At 42.0% G+C, this 16820-nt stretch overlaps 1 protein-coding gene across 1 annotated transcript; it reads right to left on the minus strand.

Moving 5' to 3' along the window:
- Positions 1-1694: 1694 nt before the first annotated feature.
- Positions 1695-12255, minus strand: FPR2 (formyl peptide receptor 2). The gene is made up of 2 exons (XM_038527980.1): positions 12126-12255; positions 1695-5244 (listed from the first exon to the last, which is right to left on the minus strand). Exon 2 carries the CDS (start codon positions 5231-5233, stop codon positions 4178-4180), a length of 1056 nt encoding a protein of 351 aa, XP_038383908.1. The 5' UTR covers positions 5234-5244; positions 12126-12255; the 3' UTR covers positions 1695-4177.
- Between the last annotated feature and the right edge of the window lie 4565 nt (positions 12256-16820).

The following is a 16820-nucleotide window of genomic DNA, read 5'->3' on the forward strand; positions in this document are numbered from 1 at the left end:
AGAGCAGTATCAGTTGTAGATTCATACTTGGGAAATAGTTACCTAGATGGTATTTGGAGCTAGGACAGCCATGAGATGGGAATGAGAGGGAAAAACACAGTTGCTCTATCTTCAGCATCCCAAGATTATGAGACATTCACACAGATCTTCTTTATCTAATAACAAGTTTATCTAGTATCTTAGGGCGGGATGAAATACAGGAGAGATCCCCACTCTCCTATCTCTGGAATGTACATTCTGGAATGTGAGGACTTCCTGGATTAGAAAGCAGTTTTCCTTGTTCAGATGCACTTAGAAATTCACTCTGGGTAGGGGTACCCAAGTGGCTCAGTTGGTTGAGTTCTGATTCTTGGTTTCTACTCAGGTCCTGATCTCAGGATTGTGAGATGGAGCCCGGCACTGGGCTCCACACTGGGCGTAGATCCTGCTTAAGATTCTGTTTTTCAAAAAAAAAAAATTAAAAAAAAAAAAAGATTCTGTTTTTCTCTCCCTCTGCTCTCCTCCCCCCACCACACACACAAAATTCACTCTGGGGGAGCTCATGGAGGAGAGAATCTGGTTTTCCTAGAGGGTCAATCCCAATGAGGCTGTAAAGCTGCGGAGGCAGGCAGACTCCCATTTCCTTGCTTTGTGTTCTGGCAGCCACAGGGTGGAGCTCAATTTCTAAGTTTGTTTTCTTTAGCACTTGAGACAAGCAAGGACACAAAAGACAGCCAAACAGGAATTGTTTACTTCTGCTTCCTTTTGACCCCCCAGCTCTCCCTGTCCTAATAAATCAAAATTTAGAGAACTGCAATGCCTCTATGAATGAGTTACCCGACTTGAGGAGTCCAGAAGCTATGAAGCTTCCTGGTACAAAGGAAAAGGAATCCAAATTTTACTGAAATATTAAAAAAAAAAAAAAAAAAAAAAAAAGTGGGATATAACAAACCTAAGGGCAAAAATGAATAAAAGATAAACATAAAGATTAGGGACACCTAGGTGGCTCAGTCAGTTAAGCATCTGACTCTTGATTCCGGCCCAGGTCATGATCTCAGGGTGGTGAGTTCAACCCCAGGTTGGGCTCCATGCTCAGTGGAGAGTCTGCTTGAGATTTTCTTTCTCCCTCTGCTCCTTCCCTCATTCTCTCTCTCTAAAGTAAATAAATAAATCTTTTCTTAAAAAATGAAAATTAATACATTTGTGTAAAAGAAATACCCATGTACCAGCAACAAGTCAAGACATAGATCCTGATCACCATTCCAGAAGCCATCAGCCACAATATACTTTTTTTCCTGATCATTTTCCCTCCCTCCTTTCAACTGTAACCATCATCCTTCTTTTTTTTTTTAAGAATTTATTTATTCATGAGAGAGACACAGAGAGGGACAGAGAGACAGAGGCAGAAGGAGAAGCAGGCTCCCCACAGGTAGTCTGATGCAGAACTTGATCCCAGGACCCCAGGATCATGACCTGAGCCAAAGGCAGATGCTCAACCACTGAGTCACCCAGGTGCCCCTATAATCACTATCTTGATTATGGTAGTCAATTTATCACTTTCCTTTATAATTTTGCTACATAGTTACATATCTCTAAACTATGTAGTTTCATTTAATTTAAAGGCTTCCATATATCCACCAAGAAAAGTTGTCTCCCTAAGAGATGTAGCAATGGACATTATAGCCCTAGCAATAAATAAGAGCAGGAAAATCAACCAAGTTATATGTAACCTTTATTTTACCCTACAGATAAACCTATACATATTGCAAAGGAACATGTGTGTACACAGCTATTCATAGCATTGTTTGTAACAACAAAAGTCTTAAAAACAATTTAGCCAAAGGGACAGAGAAGTGATTAGAAACAATTTAAATAGTCATTAATATGTAACTGATTAAATGTTTTGATACATCAATCCAGTGGAATACCATGCAAGCATTAAAAAGAATGAGGAAGCTCTTTATATGCTGATATGATATAACCATGGCCTGTTATTGCTTAGAATTTATTGCATCTAACCGAAAGGATGGCTGAGAAAAGTATTATTTTAGGTGGATGAATTTCAACCTACTTTTTGTAATGGAGGGGGATGAATATTGGGTTGGAAGCTGGCAGTCTGTACTACATCTTACCCTCTGTCCTCTCAACATCTCTGTATACTCTTCCAAGCAGAAGTAATCCCATCCTTCCCAAGGGTGGTAGCCCCAGTGTTTTATTTTGGAGTTTTAGATGCAATAAGGTCTATAAGTGTTTCTTTGTGATAAGCATTCCATAAAGTTATAAGAATCCTCACTTCCGGAGACCTAATATATAATGGTGCAATAGGAACTGGGCATACACAATGAAGACTTCCAATGAAGAACAGAAAAATAGGATGTAGCAGGTACTATTCTGTTGCAAATAACCAAGGCCAGTGAGCAGAATCCTAAGAACCCAGCTCTGACAGTGAAGCAAGTTTCTTAATTAGCCTATTTGGAAGCGCTGGTTCTATTGAGAAGATGTACACCGTCCTTTGCGCCTGGCTTTGCACTCTTGCATTTCTTACTTGTTTCTTATTTTCTGTGGCCACACCTTAGTTGGACATTTCTTGGGAACTAAAAAAGCATTTCCAGGAGTCAAAAATGCAAATGAAATGGGTACACTGCTATGTGCTGGAAATGCAAAACTTTAGGGATGACATGAAAGAAAGGAGAAGGAAGATGACAGTAAAGCAGCATATTGAGTGAGGGACTTTTGATAACAGGACTATCTAATATTTAGTTTGAGTTCTTTCTTTCGCCAGTGCATCAGGAAAGTATGTTGCCTAGTAACATAATTTGTGAGTGATATTTGCAGAAAGAAAAAAAAAAGCTGAGTACTATCTTGGACTGACTTTTTTCCAAAAGAAAAGCACCAGGCAACATCCAAAGTGCTTTACTTGAAGCAGAAACTCAAAACCAGAGGTGTTCATAAAAACATAAACTACATGGGAATTTGTAAATATTGTAAACTGCAGTGAGAATCCCCTGGGTACTCTCAATTCATAAAATGAGGGTGAGAGGTCATTTTAGCTAGACATTAAAGGTTTTTACTTGACACCTGGAGGACACTTTTGTTATTGATTCGTTAATTCAGTATTTATTGAGTATCCATCTGTCACTCATTAGGCACTATTTTACATATAGGTGTAGGGATCTATCAGTGAACAATATGGACCAAAATCCCTCCCTTCAGATAGCTTAGTTATGTTACATCACTCCCATTATGTGAAGGAAACCATACCAACTACTATATACAGTTATTATACTGTTTCATGCCAATAGATTTGACAGTTTGGATGAAATGGCTAAATTCCTTGAAAGTCACAGTTTACCGAAATTGACAGAAGAGGAAATAGAAATAGTTATGGGACATAACTATTAAAGAAATTGAACTCACTGCTAAAAGCCTTCCCAGAAAGAAAACCCAAGGCCAATTGGCTTCACTGGTGAAAGTCTAAACATTTATGAAAGAAAAGAGTCAGAGGAATCGCTTCCCAAGTCTGTTTAGGAGGCCATTAGAAGTTTGGTGTAAAAGGTGATAGGGACACTAAGGGAAAGAAAATAGACCCATCTTTACATACACTGAAATGCAGAAGTTCTAAACAAATCTAGTGAGATAATTTATAAATAGACCAAATACATCATGACTAAGTGTGGCTTATCCTACGACTGCAAGGGTAGTTTAACATGCAGAAATTAATCAGTGTAATGTGTAATAAAAGGATAATACTAAATGATCATCTTCATATACACATAAAATATATGATATACAATCCAATAGCTATTCATGATTTTAAAAAAGAAAACTGTTAGTACTAAAACTAAGAATACAAAGAAATTTCTATAATCTGATTAAAAACAGCTTTTTAAAAACCCTAAGCAAAATTTTAATGGTGAAATAACAAATGTTTCCCCCCTATTATACTCTCTTATGTAAACTTTACAAACACCCCATCACTTTCTTTTCTTTCTTGTACTCTTTGACAAGCTCCACTTATCCCAGGGTACAGGCTGAGGTCCAAAATTAAAATAACATCTATGTCACTTTTTCCCTCCCAAATCAAGGAATACCAAAGTATTTTTCATGATGAGTGCTTCAGTATGACCCATGGTAATGTGAAGCTGAAAATGCGAGCAGGGTAGGAGCATGCAGAGCTAAAAAATGGCTCTCAGCCCCCTCACATTGCCTGTAACTCTGCTTCTGCAGATGGTAAAGCAGATTTGGCTGTTGTGTCAGTGGTCTGGGTTACATCCTCACTAAGGGCCCTCTCCAGACTGGCAGGCAGGGAGTGGATCAGTCTCTCTCGGAAGTCTTGGCCCATGAAGACGTAGAGCATTGGGTTGAGGCAGCTGTTGAAGAAGGCCAGGGAGCTCGTTGGATTAACCAAGACGTCAAGGATTTTGTACTTACCTTCAAACAACATCTCTTTGAGCCAGACTGTGCCTAAAAGGGCAATCAGTTGAAAGGGGAACCAACAGAGAAAGAAGGAAGCCACAACAGCAGTAAGGACCCGTAAGGGACGACTGGATTTAATCATGCCTTTTTTGTGTATCTTGGCAGCAATGAGCCCGTAGCAGATAGCAACGATGGACATTGGCATGCTGAAGCCAATGATAAACCGGATGATCCCTCTGGCTGTCAACATGGTGATGGCCACCTTCAATCTCTCTTCAATACTGTTGCCCCAGGATGCAAAATTGAAAGTACAGTATATATTCCCTGTTCCATCATTTACTGTAGTCAAGAAGATGAAAACTGGCAAGGTAAGGATTAGGGCAAGAATCCAAGGTCCAATGATCACTTTTGAAGCAAGGCTTACTGTACGGTGGTTCTGGGCCCAGACTGGATGCAGGACACAAATACAGCGGTCCAGGGCAATGAAAGCAATGAGGAAGACACTTCCAAACAGGTTTATGTCCACCACAATATGAACTACCTTGCATAGGAACCAGCCAAAAGGCCACAGTTCTCTCATAGCCATTGAGACAATGAGGAATGGTAGGGTGGCAGTGAAGGAGAAGTCAGCTAAGGCCAGGTTCAGGTAACAGATTGTGGTGACTGTGCGTGCCATCCGGAATCCAGCCACCCAGATCACAAGCCCATTGCCCAGGATGCCAAGGACAAAGGTGATCCCAAGCACCACCAATGGCAGGATATGCAGAACCTTGTAGCCAGCAGACTCATGGAGCATCTCTTCGGATCCATTCAGAGGGATGGAGAGGTTGTTTTCCATCTTGCCCACACCTGAAACATTTCAATTGCCATTTCTCATCTGTGGAACCATCTTATAGCATCCCTATTCATGGCCAACATTAACTTCTACTATAGCTCCCACTCCAGCCAGGAACCCCACTCTCCTGAAACTTGGCCAGTCATACTATAAAACTGGCATTCTCTTGCCTAATATGTTGGGAAAAGATAGTTCTCCATAGTCCCATAGTTACTCAGATGTATTCCACCTGTCAGGTTGCTTAATCAAGAGAATTACAAGGCTCTTATTCACTAGCAGAAAAGTACACTTACAGTATATAGATAAGAGAAAATTGATTGGCAGACACGGCTCAGTGAGGGAAATGCTAGACTCAGAGTGAGTAGGTTCACTTCTGACCCATCATTCACTGCATAGATGTTGGCAAGCTCTGCAAAGCTCTTTCAGCCCCAGGTTCTCCCAGACTCCCAGCTTCCACTATGAGAACCCTTTGCCTGCTATTTGCTTAGTATTGACATTAAAGTTTTAGAATTTGGTTTGAGTTTATAATTGAGGATCTTGAACAGTTACGGTAATATGTAGAAACATATTACATCATGTGGATTCTATGCTGGAGGAAGTCAGCAAAGGGGGCCCTATCTCTACTTTCAGCCCTCTGTTTCCTTTGCTTGATATAGAGCTCTTCTCTGGGATGTGAAGAAGTTTTGCCCATTGCGTAATGTTCATGTTCTGTGGGATAAGGAGTATGAGATTAATAAAATTTGTTAGTAATATCTGTGGGGTTCTCATCAGAGACCATGCATTGTATTAATTGCTATATATGGGGATCTAGTTTGATCTACATAAAAAGCTATAGTGCTCGTTATTTCTGGTTTTCATAAGAATAAGTTGATGTGGGCAGCCCCAGTGGCTCAGCGGTTTAGCACTGCCTTCGGCCCGAGGTGTGATCCTGGAGACCCGGGATCGAGTCCCACGTCAGGTTCCCTGCATGGAGCCTGCTTCTCCCTCTGCCTATGTCTCTGCCTCTCTCTGTGTGTCTCTCATGAATAAATAAATGAAATCTTTAAAAAAATGTTTTTCTTGATCTTAAAAGTAAGAATGCCCCCCCCCAAAAAAAAGAAAAAGAATTTTAAAAAATGTAGTGTCTGCATCTGGACCAGGTCACATCTATAACTACTGCATCCAAATTCAACACAGAGGTCTGTGTGGCTCTCACCTCTATGCTACATTAACAGATTTCCTAATATTATGATCTGTTAACTGTATCAGAAATATCCAGGGTGGCTGGGGTGCCTGGCTGGCTCAGTCAGTGGAGCATGTGACTCTTGATCTCAAGGTTGTGAGTTCAAGCTCCACACTGGGTGTAGAGATTACTTAAAAATAAAATCTTAAAAAAAGAGAGAAATATCCAGTGCGGCTATTAATAGTGAATATTCATGAACCTCACCCTAGAATCTCTTTACATAAAAGCTAAGGTGGTCTTTTATGGCCTCAAAAATTTGAGAGTCAATTTACCCTGACCTATTCAGCCTCCTTAAGAGAAATTGCAGTTACTAAGCACCTGTTAACATTTAATACTCATAATCATATTGCAAAGTGTTGGGGCACCTGGATGGCTCAGTCAATTAAATTCCTGACTCTTGATTTTGGCTCAGGTCAGGATTTCAGAGTCATGGCATGGAGCGCCATGTCAGGCTCTGCACTCAGCAGGAAGTCCGCCTAAGATTCTTTCTTTCCCTGTTCTGCCTCTCCCTGCCCCTCTCTCTAAAATAAATAAATAGGGGCACCTGGGTGTTTCAGTCAGTTAAGCATCCAAGTTTCAGTTTCAGCTCAGATCGTGATCTCAGGGTCATGAGATCGAGCCTCATGTCAGGCTGCATGCTCAGCACAGAGTCTGTTTGAGATTCTCTCTCCCTCTCCCTCTGCCCCTCCCACTCATGCTCTTTCTCTATCTCTAAAATCAATAAATCTTTAAAAAATGGGAATAAGGGATCCCTGGGTGGCGCAGCGGTTTGGCGTCTGCCTTTGGCCCAGGGTGCGATCCTGGAGATCCGGGATCGAATCCCACGTCAGGCTCCCAGTGCATGGAGCCTGCTTCTCCCTCTGCCTGTGTCTCTGCCTCTCTCTCTCTCACTGTGTGCCTATCACGAATAAATAAAAATTTTAAAAAAATGGGAATAAGGTGGGGGAATGGGGTAATTGGTTATGGGCATTAAGGAGGGTACTTGATGTAATGAGCGCTGAGTATTATATGCAACTGATGTATCACTAAATTCTACCCCTGAAACTAATAATACAGTATATGTTAACTAACTTGAATATAAATAAAATTATATTAACATACTAATAATAATATTGCAAGGTATCTGTTATCATCCCTCTTTTTTTTTTTTTTTACGATTTTATTTATTTATTCATGAGAGACACACAGAGAGAGGCAGAGACACAGGCAGAGGGAGAAGCAGGCTCCTGGCAGGGAGCCCGATGGCGGAATTCAATCCTGGGACCCTAGGATAACACCCTGAGCTGAAGGCAGATGCTCAACCACTGAGCCACCCAGGAGTCCCAGGAACATTTTCCATGTGCCAAGAGCTCCTTTAGCCCTCACCACAACCCTCGCATATGGCACTTGAGGATTGATGTATGCCAGCATTTGAGCTCAGCCAGACAGATTCCACCAGAATTGTCCCCTCGACTCTCTTCCACTTGCCAGACTTCCTTAACAGAGTCAAATTCTCTCTACTCACTCTTTAAGCACCTATGAGGCTCTCAGAAGATATGGTGCGCTCAGTGATCTATAGATTTTGGTTTAAAAATGCTGCTACAGGGACATCTGGGTGGCTCAGCGGTTGAGCGTCTACCTTTGACTCAAGTTGTGATCCTGGAGTCCTGGGATTGAGTCCCACATTGGGCGCCCTGTGGGGAGACTGCTTATCCCTCTGCCTATGTCTCTGCCTTTCTCTCTGTGTCTTTTATGAATAATAAATAAAAATTTTTTTAAATGCTGCTACAACGAGGAAGGACAATCGTGCAATGACAGGAGGGGCAAGGCCAGTGAGGCAAAGTTGTAAACTCTGGGCCCATCCTAGTTGTAGTGTGGGAGAGAGAACCTATGAACCACACATGATACTACTGTGGATTATGAAGGCTGCTATTTGGTGAGCTCCTCAAATGTGCCAGTCACTGTACATTTTATAATCTCCAGTTACAACACCCTTGTTTTGGGATAAACATTATTGCCATGTAATATAAAAGGAAACCATGGCTCTGACAGGGGAAGTGACTGGCCAGGTGTCACAACTATTACGGCGGCACCACTAGATTATGGCAATTTCAAATGGAAACTCAGAACTTCCGTGTTAGCTTACTCTACTTCTCTCTCTCTCTCTCTTTAAAGATTTTATTCATTCATGAGAGATACACACACACAGAGAGAGAGAGAGAGACAGAGACACAGGCAGAGGGAGAAGCAGGCTCCATACAGGGAGCCCGATGCAAGTCTCGGGCCTGGGACTCCAGGATCACGCCCTGGGCTGAAGGCAGGGGCTAAACCGCTGAGCCACCCAGTGATCCCCAGCTTACTCTACTTTTCTAGCGTATTTGCACTTCCAGATTTTGAAATAACTGTTTCAGTTCTCCTTTTTTCCTCTCTGGTTTTACCCGGTCTTTCCCCTCCTAATCCCCACTCTCAGCTAATGCCTTTGCCTCATATTATAATGGGAAGATGGTAACCACTAGAAATTTTTAGCCTGCCCTGCTCTAAACCTTCCAATCTACCTGCACCTGTTGTAGCAAATAAAGAGTTCTCATTCTCCCAGCAGCTACCCTCCTATATTTGTTCTGTATCCCTCTCTACCTCATCTTCCCGAAAACTTTCCTCCAGCATTGTCCCTTTTCTTTTCTGCCAAAGACAAAAGCCCAAGATTTTCTTTCTACTGGGTCATTCTCACTATCCCATAAATGTTATAATCTCTTTTCCCTTTAAAAAGAAACCATCCTGGGGCCCCTGGCTTGCTCAGCGGATAGAGCATATGACTCTTGGCTTTGGGGTCATGAGTTCAAGCCCCACATTGGACATTGAATTTACTTTAAAAAATAAAAATTTAAAAATAAAAAGAAACCATCCTTGACCCGTATTCCTTTCCAGCTTCAGCTCTATTTCTCTCAAGAGACTTCTTTCTGTGAAGAGGATTCTCAGCCAAACTTTAGAAGGGAGCCTCTCCACTCCTCGCCTCCCATTTTCTCCTAAACATACTCCAGACTGACTTTGCTGCTCAGAGCTCCACAGAATGTGCTCTCCTCAGGGATACCTGTGGCCTCCTCACTGCTGACTCCAGTGGTCCCTTCTCAGTCCTCATCTTGATACCTCAGTGACATAGGACCCATTTGACCCCTTCCTGCTTCCTAAGACACATTTTTCCTATGCCTTGAGATGATAAAATGCACCCACAACACACTCTTGGTTGTTATTATAGCTCAATTGGCCACCTCTTCTCAGCCCAATTTCTTAGCTTTTTCTCCTCTAAATTTAACTTTTTTTATTTTTAAAGATTTTTTTAAAAGATTGTATGTATTTAGAGAGAGAGAGCCTGCACATGCAAGCAGGGGAAGGGGGCAAAGGGAGAGGGAGGGAGAGAATCTTAAGCAGACTCCACACTGAGTGCGGAGCCCCACTTGGGGCTCAATCTCACAACCCCCTGAGATCATGACCTGAGCCAAAATCAAGAGTCAGATGCTTAGCCAACAGCCACCGGGTGCCCCTTAAAGATTTTATTTTATTTTATTTTTTAAGGATTTTATTTTTACATAATTTCCACACCCAATGTGAGGTTCAGACTCACAACCTCGAGATCAAAGAGTCCTGAGCTCCACCAAGCCAGGCGTCTCAGTCCTGATAACTTCTAAGCTCCTTAAAACTCTAGTCTGATATACCCACCTGACTTCTTGACTAAAACAGATCCTTGATGTCTTTCCCTTATTGCCCAGCCTAATCCAAGTCTGTCTTCTGTCTGCAAAGCAACTGAATCCACTCCCAGAATCATTCCCATTCCTTGTCCATGGCCCCCACTTCTGGCCTGCATATTTGGACCAACCTTGCAAATAGCTTGTTCCTGCTACAAATGCCTCCCCCTGAGTACCGCTCACCCAAAATCCATTCTCCAGACATTAGCCAAATGATCTTTTAAAAGATCATGATAGATCATGACCTTGTTCTGCTCAACATCCTCCAGTGGTTCCCAAAGTCCGGACTTCCAAACTCAAGTTTACCAAACACTCTTGGATCTGCACCATCTATCCTTTTGTGACCCAATTTCCAAAGTGTGAGGGAGTCCCCACATCAACAAACAATTTTTGAACATCAGCAGGTGTCTAAGAACTCAACTCCATTCTGACACTATCAGATTGCACAGGTTAAAAGTTCAGTACTAAAAGATGCTCCCTGCACCTAGGGCAATTCAGATACTAGGTACAAGTCTGGGGTACCTGTGGTTCTGACTGACTGGCTGTAAATCAGAGGTTCCTACAACCTCTTCCTCGGATTCAATCCATCTGTTGCAGTGGCTCACAGAGCCCAGAGAAATATTTTATTTGCTATATCACCAGTTTATTATAAAAGGATATCACTCAGGAACAGCAGATGAAAGAGATACATAGGGCCAGGTGTGGGGAAAGGATGTGGAGTTTTCATGTCCTCTTCAGGTGTGCTGCTCTCTCCATGTTTTCACCAACCCAGAAACTCTCTGAAGTCTGTCCTTTTGTGTTTTTATGGAGGCTTCATTACACAGGCATGATTGATTAACTCATTGGCTATTGGGGATTGAACTCAGTCTCTGTGGTTGATTTTCTCCCATCCTTAGGTGCTTTCCGAAAGTCACCTCATTAACAACAAAAGACACCTCTGCCACTCTCATCACTTAGGAAATTCCAAGAGTTTTAGGAACTCTGTGCCAGAAACAGAACGAAAACTAAATATTTCTCTTTCTTTAAGATTTTATTTATTTATTTGAGAGAGAGAGCAGAGAGCACAAGTGGGGAGTGGTGGAGGGAGAGGGAGAAGCAGGCTCCCTGCTGAGCAGGTGCCAATGCCAATGCCAGGACTCAATGTCCTCCCAGGATCATGACCTGAGCCGAAGGCAGACACCCAACTGACTAGCCACCTAGATGCCCCCCAACATCACACTCAATCATACTTCATACATCACTCTAGTCTTACACAATGCATTCTATCCATTGAACTCCTTCGATTGCTTGAACATGCCAAGCTCATTGCCATCTTGAGGCTTCTGCATCCTCTGTTCCTCTGCCTATTATGCTCTTTCAAGCTTCCCACATTTGGCTCTTCAGTAAGAATGAGTTATTACATCTTCAGAGCCCCCCACCCCCCCGGCCCACAATACAGGGCAGCTACTCCAGGCAGGCTTATTCTACGAGATATTCTTGTTTGTTTATCCATTCTTTCATTTCCTATTCTAAATATCCTCCACAATGGTATAAATGCTAGAAGACTACCAAATTTTTTCAGTGCTAAATTTCTAGAGTAATGCTGTCCAAAGGAAACATACATGCGAGCCACATATGAGGCTTACCATTCTTTCTACAAAGTAAAAGAAATTGGGATAATATATTAATTTTAATAATATATGTAACCCAGCATATCAAAAAGAATATCATTAGAACAGGTAGTCAATATAAGAATTATCAGTGAGCTATTCTGCATTCTTTCTTCATGCTAAGTCTTTTGAATATACTAAATGTCTTTTACAGCACATCTCAGGTTGGACCAGTGAGAGCTCAATAACCATATATAGCAAGTGGATTCTAGATTGGATAGCCTAGCTCTGAAGGTTTAGGAGGTATCTGCCACCTAGCAGATGTTCAAATAGTAATTTTTGAAATTGTCAGGGTCCCAACTTACCACTGGCTGAGATCCTTTTTCTCTTGTTAGTTCCTGGCTTCTTGCAAAGTGACTCAAGTTGGGCAGACACTTTATTGAACAAAGGGAGAGGAAAGATGAAGCTGGAACCAATCAGGTGACAGAAACCCGGGGCTTCTTGCAACTTCCAGAAAACACCCTGAATATGTTGTCAGTGTACTCTCCTCGGAGACTGAAGTCTGAATATTCCCCTCACCTCCAGCCCTATTACAGGAGACAGGAATTGACCCCTCTAAATATCAAGAGTCAAGAAGTGTGGGTGTCCCAGTCTTTTCTCCTTAAGAGGTTCAGGAAAATGAAGGAAACAATTATTGAAGGTAGAAGAACTCAAGGCAAGCAGTAAAAAGCAGAGATAATGGTTAAGCAAAAACTTGTTTCTCTTTTCACACAGCACTTCTGACACCAAATGTGTAGTAAAGGGCTCCATCCTACAGCAAGACTGCCCCCATTTCAGATGCTACTTGCAAGTCCCTGGTTGTCACCTGCAGCTGACTGACCAGCTATAAATCAGGGGTCTCTGAGGCCCTCTCTTCAGGTCCAATAATTGGCTAGAGTGGCTCGACAAACTTAGGAAGCCAATTTGCTTTCGTTTACCATTTTATCATAAAGGATACAGCTCAAAACCAGCTGAAGCCAGTGTCCATCTTGTCAGTTCAGAAGAAAAAATGAACAGTAGAGTGTGTATTGCCCCCAGGAATGGCGGGACCAGCTGAGGAACCTGTAGGTACGCAACGCCACTAGCTTACAAGTAGTTAATTAGCACTACCCTAAAGGTATAACCACCACATTTACTTAGTGAAATCTCTAACATAAAGAAAAATTTCCAATTCTCAGTCTCCTGAGTTGGAAAAGACCTCCAGATGACCAGATGAAGTGGTGCCAGAGCACCTGCTAACATGAACTCATGGGCCTCCAGTCAGCAGTTTTCAGCTTCTCAGGTGACTCCTGCCCCTAACTTTTGCCCTTTATCTTATTTTAAAGATTTATTTGAGAAAGACAGAGAGTGCATGAGCAGGGTGGAGTAGGAGAGAAAGGATTTCAAACAGACTCCCTGCTGAGCAGGTTGCCCAACACAGGGCTCTATCCCATGACCCTGAGATTATGACCTGAGCTGAAATCAAGAGTCAGACACTTAACCAGTTGAGCCACCCAGGCATCTCAGATAAAGCCCCTCACTTGCAAGCCATCAGGGAGTTTGGGGCTAATCAGCATTAGGTCCCCATTCTCCTAGGAGGAGCCACATCAGTAAATAACCCTCCTTTCTGCACTGCCAAAGCTCAGTGTCGGTTTTTATTGACTTGCTGCACATCAGGTAGACAAACTCTCATTTGGGTTGGTTATATGGCCAAATGGAAGGGATACATAGGCAAAGTATATAGAGGTTGGATGTGTACACTTTCCATATCCTCTCTGAGGGCACCACCATCCCAACACCATGATGTGTTCACTAACCCAGAAGCTCATCAAATCTTACGTTCAGGAGTTTTTATAGAGCTTAATCTCCAAACCCCTCCCATCTTCCCTACCCCAAAATCTGTGTGTGGGGCTGAAAGTCCCAAAGCTTTAGTCACCTAGTCCTTCAGAGGCTATCATAGGGTCCCCACTTAAGTCACTGTATTAGTATAAACTTTGGTGTGATCAAAAAGAGCTCCTTAGATATAATAAAATATATCTTTATATATTTTATGTAAAATATGTATTTTTTTCATTTATGTAAAATGTGTTTATTTAAAATATATTTATATATTTTATCATTCAGGAAATTCCTGGGGTTTTAGGAGACTGTGCCAGGAACTAGGGACAAAGACCAAATATATTTTATAAAACATAATGCTAAAAGAAATAGAGAGGGCACCTGGGTGGCTCAGTCTGTTGAGCATCCTACTTTTGATTTTGCCTCAGGTCACTATCTTGGGGTTGTGAGATCAATGTTCAACATGGGGCCTGCTTGGGATTCTCTCTCCCTCTTCCTCTGCCCTTCCACCCTCCACCCCATGCCCACTTGCTAGAGCTCTCTCTCTCTAAAAAATAAATAAATAAAAATAAAAGGAATTGTAACCAGGAACACAGAGAGAGGTAAGGGAGATGTGTAAAAGAGGACCCTTCACCCAATATCATCATCAAGATCAATCCCCTAAACTTCTGCTCCTCAGGGAGATAACTTTGAGGCCACTGATCTGAAGAGATGGGTCCTATTGAGATTTTAAGCACCATCATACTGTTCTACAGAGTTATTCTCAAATCCAGTCGCTACAACCATGGAGAAGAGTGAAAAGCCAGAAGACAAGAGTCTAAGAGAAAGAGATGAAAACAACTATTTTCTTTTTTCTCCCAGAATCACCATACCAATGGGATGTTTTAGTTATACGTATAGCAAACATGTGAATCCCTTAAACCATGAAGAAATTTATTATTATAAAGGTTTGGAGTTTTATTTTTTTAAAATAAAGATTTTATTAATTTATTCATGAGAGACACTGAGAGAGAGAGGCAGAGACACAGGCAGAGGGAGAAGCAGGCTCCCTGTAAGGAGCCCAATCCGGGACTCAATCCTGGATCCCAGGATCACTCCCTGAGCTGAAGGCAGATGCTCAACCGATGAGCCATCCAGGCATCCCACCTTTCTCATTTTATAAGGGAGGAGAATCTGTCCTGGAGTCTCTGCAAACCTGCTTTTAACTTTTTACTGACAGAACTGAGTGACATAGCATTTCCAGACCAATACCAGGAAAAAAAAAAAGTCTTAATGAAGTTGCCCTGGTTGGCTTACAATGAAGGAAATTACTATCTGAATAAAATGGAATCCACTGATTAAGGAATAAGGGTGGTAGATATTATACTGGTGTAGGCCTCCAAAGGAGTTCTTGCTTGCTGCCTCCTGGGAACACAGAAATTAATCAGACACAGGCTCTGACCAACTAGATGAAAAAATGAGACAATGAAGTGAAGTGCTTGTGTCCTGACTCAGGTCCTTGGGCCCTCCAAGCAATAGAAATTTACTAGAGGCCAAACAGGAATTCTAGGGAAGGCTTTTATTGGGGCTGATGCTCAAGCACAAGGGAAACAGCACAAAGGAAAGCTGGCTCTCTGAACAAAGGCTAGAGAAAGTTTTTAAAGAGACTGAGGTGGGAAAGAAGTGACTCAAAGCAGGTAGTTGGAGAGATATGGGATATTGGCTCACAGGCGTAGCAAACAGAACATTCTTCATCATGCGTTGCATATTTCATTAATATGTTAAATCTCCATCCCTGGGAGTGTTTTTAATATTACAATCAGGAGGAGGGGCACCTGGATGGCTCAGTCCCTAGAGCACTTTAACTAGCTGCCTTTAGCACAGGTGATGATTTCAGGGTCCTGGGATGGAGCCCTGCGTTGGGCTTCCTGCTCAGCGAGGAGCCTGCTTCTGCCTCTCCCTCTGCCTGTTGCTCCCCTTGCTTCTGCTCTCTGGCTGTCTGTATCTCTCTGTCAAATAAATAAATAAAATCTTTAAAAAATATTATAATTAGGGGAAGTCGATGAAAGATTATTGCTGGGGTCCACCTTGGCACAGACTGGTTTGGTTTGTTCTTTGCCGGTCTTTGTAGTCAAGTCTACCCTTTGGTAAGCATCCTGCTTCCACATTCCTGGAAGATACGCTACTCAAAGGGGCATAGGATTTCAGCTATCAAGGCATGTTGGGTTTCATGATCAAGATTGAGGAGGACTCAAGTCCAGTCCCTGCTCTGTCTCATTTGGTCACAGTAGAGTAACAGTATACATAGTAATAGAAAGATGCCTGAGTTTTTATGAGATCCTCCAAAAGAAACAGTTAACTCAGAATGACAAGGCATAGTATCATTCAGAAAGAGGGTAACATCTAGGCTGAGTCTTAAAGACTCAGATAAAGAAGAGAAAGAAAATTGCATTCCAGGCAGAAGGGAGTGAAAATCCACATGAGAGAGGCCAAGAAATTGGTTAAATTGGTTATTGGAGCATAGGTGATGAGGCAAAGAGTGGTAAGTGATGCCAGAGGCCATCTCCTAGAGGGTCATGACTGCTACAAGGAAGACTTGGGGGCACCTGGGTGGCACAGTCGGTTGAGCATCCGATTCTTGGTTTTGGCTCAGATTGTGATCTCAGGGATGTGAGAAGTTCCATGCTCAGTGTAGAGTCTGCTTGAGATTATCTCTCCCTCTCCCTCTGCCCCTCCTGCTCATGCTCTCTAAATAAATAACTAAATAAATGTCTTTTAAAAAAATGAGCAGAGGACCTGAATAAACATTTCTCCACAGAAGCCATACAGATGGCCAACAGACACATGAGAAGATGCTCAACATCACTAATCATCAGGAAAATGCAAATCAAAACCACAATGAGATACTACTTCACCCTTTCAAAATGGCTAGAATCAAAAAGACAAATAACAAGTATGATGAAGATGTAGAGAGAAAGAAATCCTCATGTTGGTGGAAATGTAAATTGGTACAGCCACTGTCAGAAACGATATAGAAGTTCCAGAAAAATTAAAAATATAAATACTACATGATTCAGTAATTCCACTACTGGGTATTTATCCAAAGAAAACAAAACCATTAAAGTCATGTTTATTTTATTTTATTTTTTTAAGATTTTATTTATTCATGAGAGACACACAGAGAGAGGCAGAGACACAGGCAGAGGGAGAAGCAGGCTCCTCAT

This window comes from Canis lupus, chromosome 1 (assembly GCF_011100685.1).
Source record: "Canis lupus familiaris isolate Mischka breed German Shepherd chromosome 1, alternate assembly UU_Cfam_GSD_1.0, whole genome shotgun sequence".
Lineage (NCBI taxonomy): Eukaryota > Metazoa > Chordata > Mammalia > Carnivora > Canidae > Canis > Canis lupus.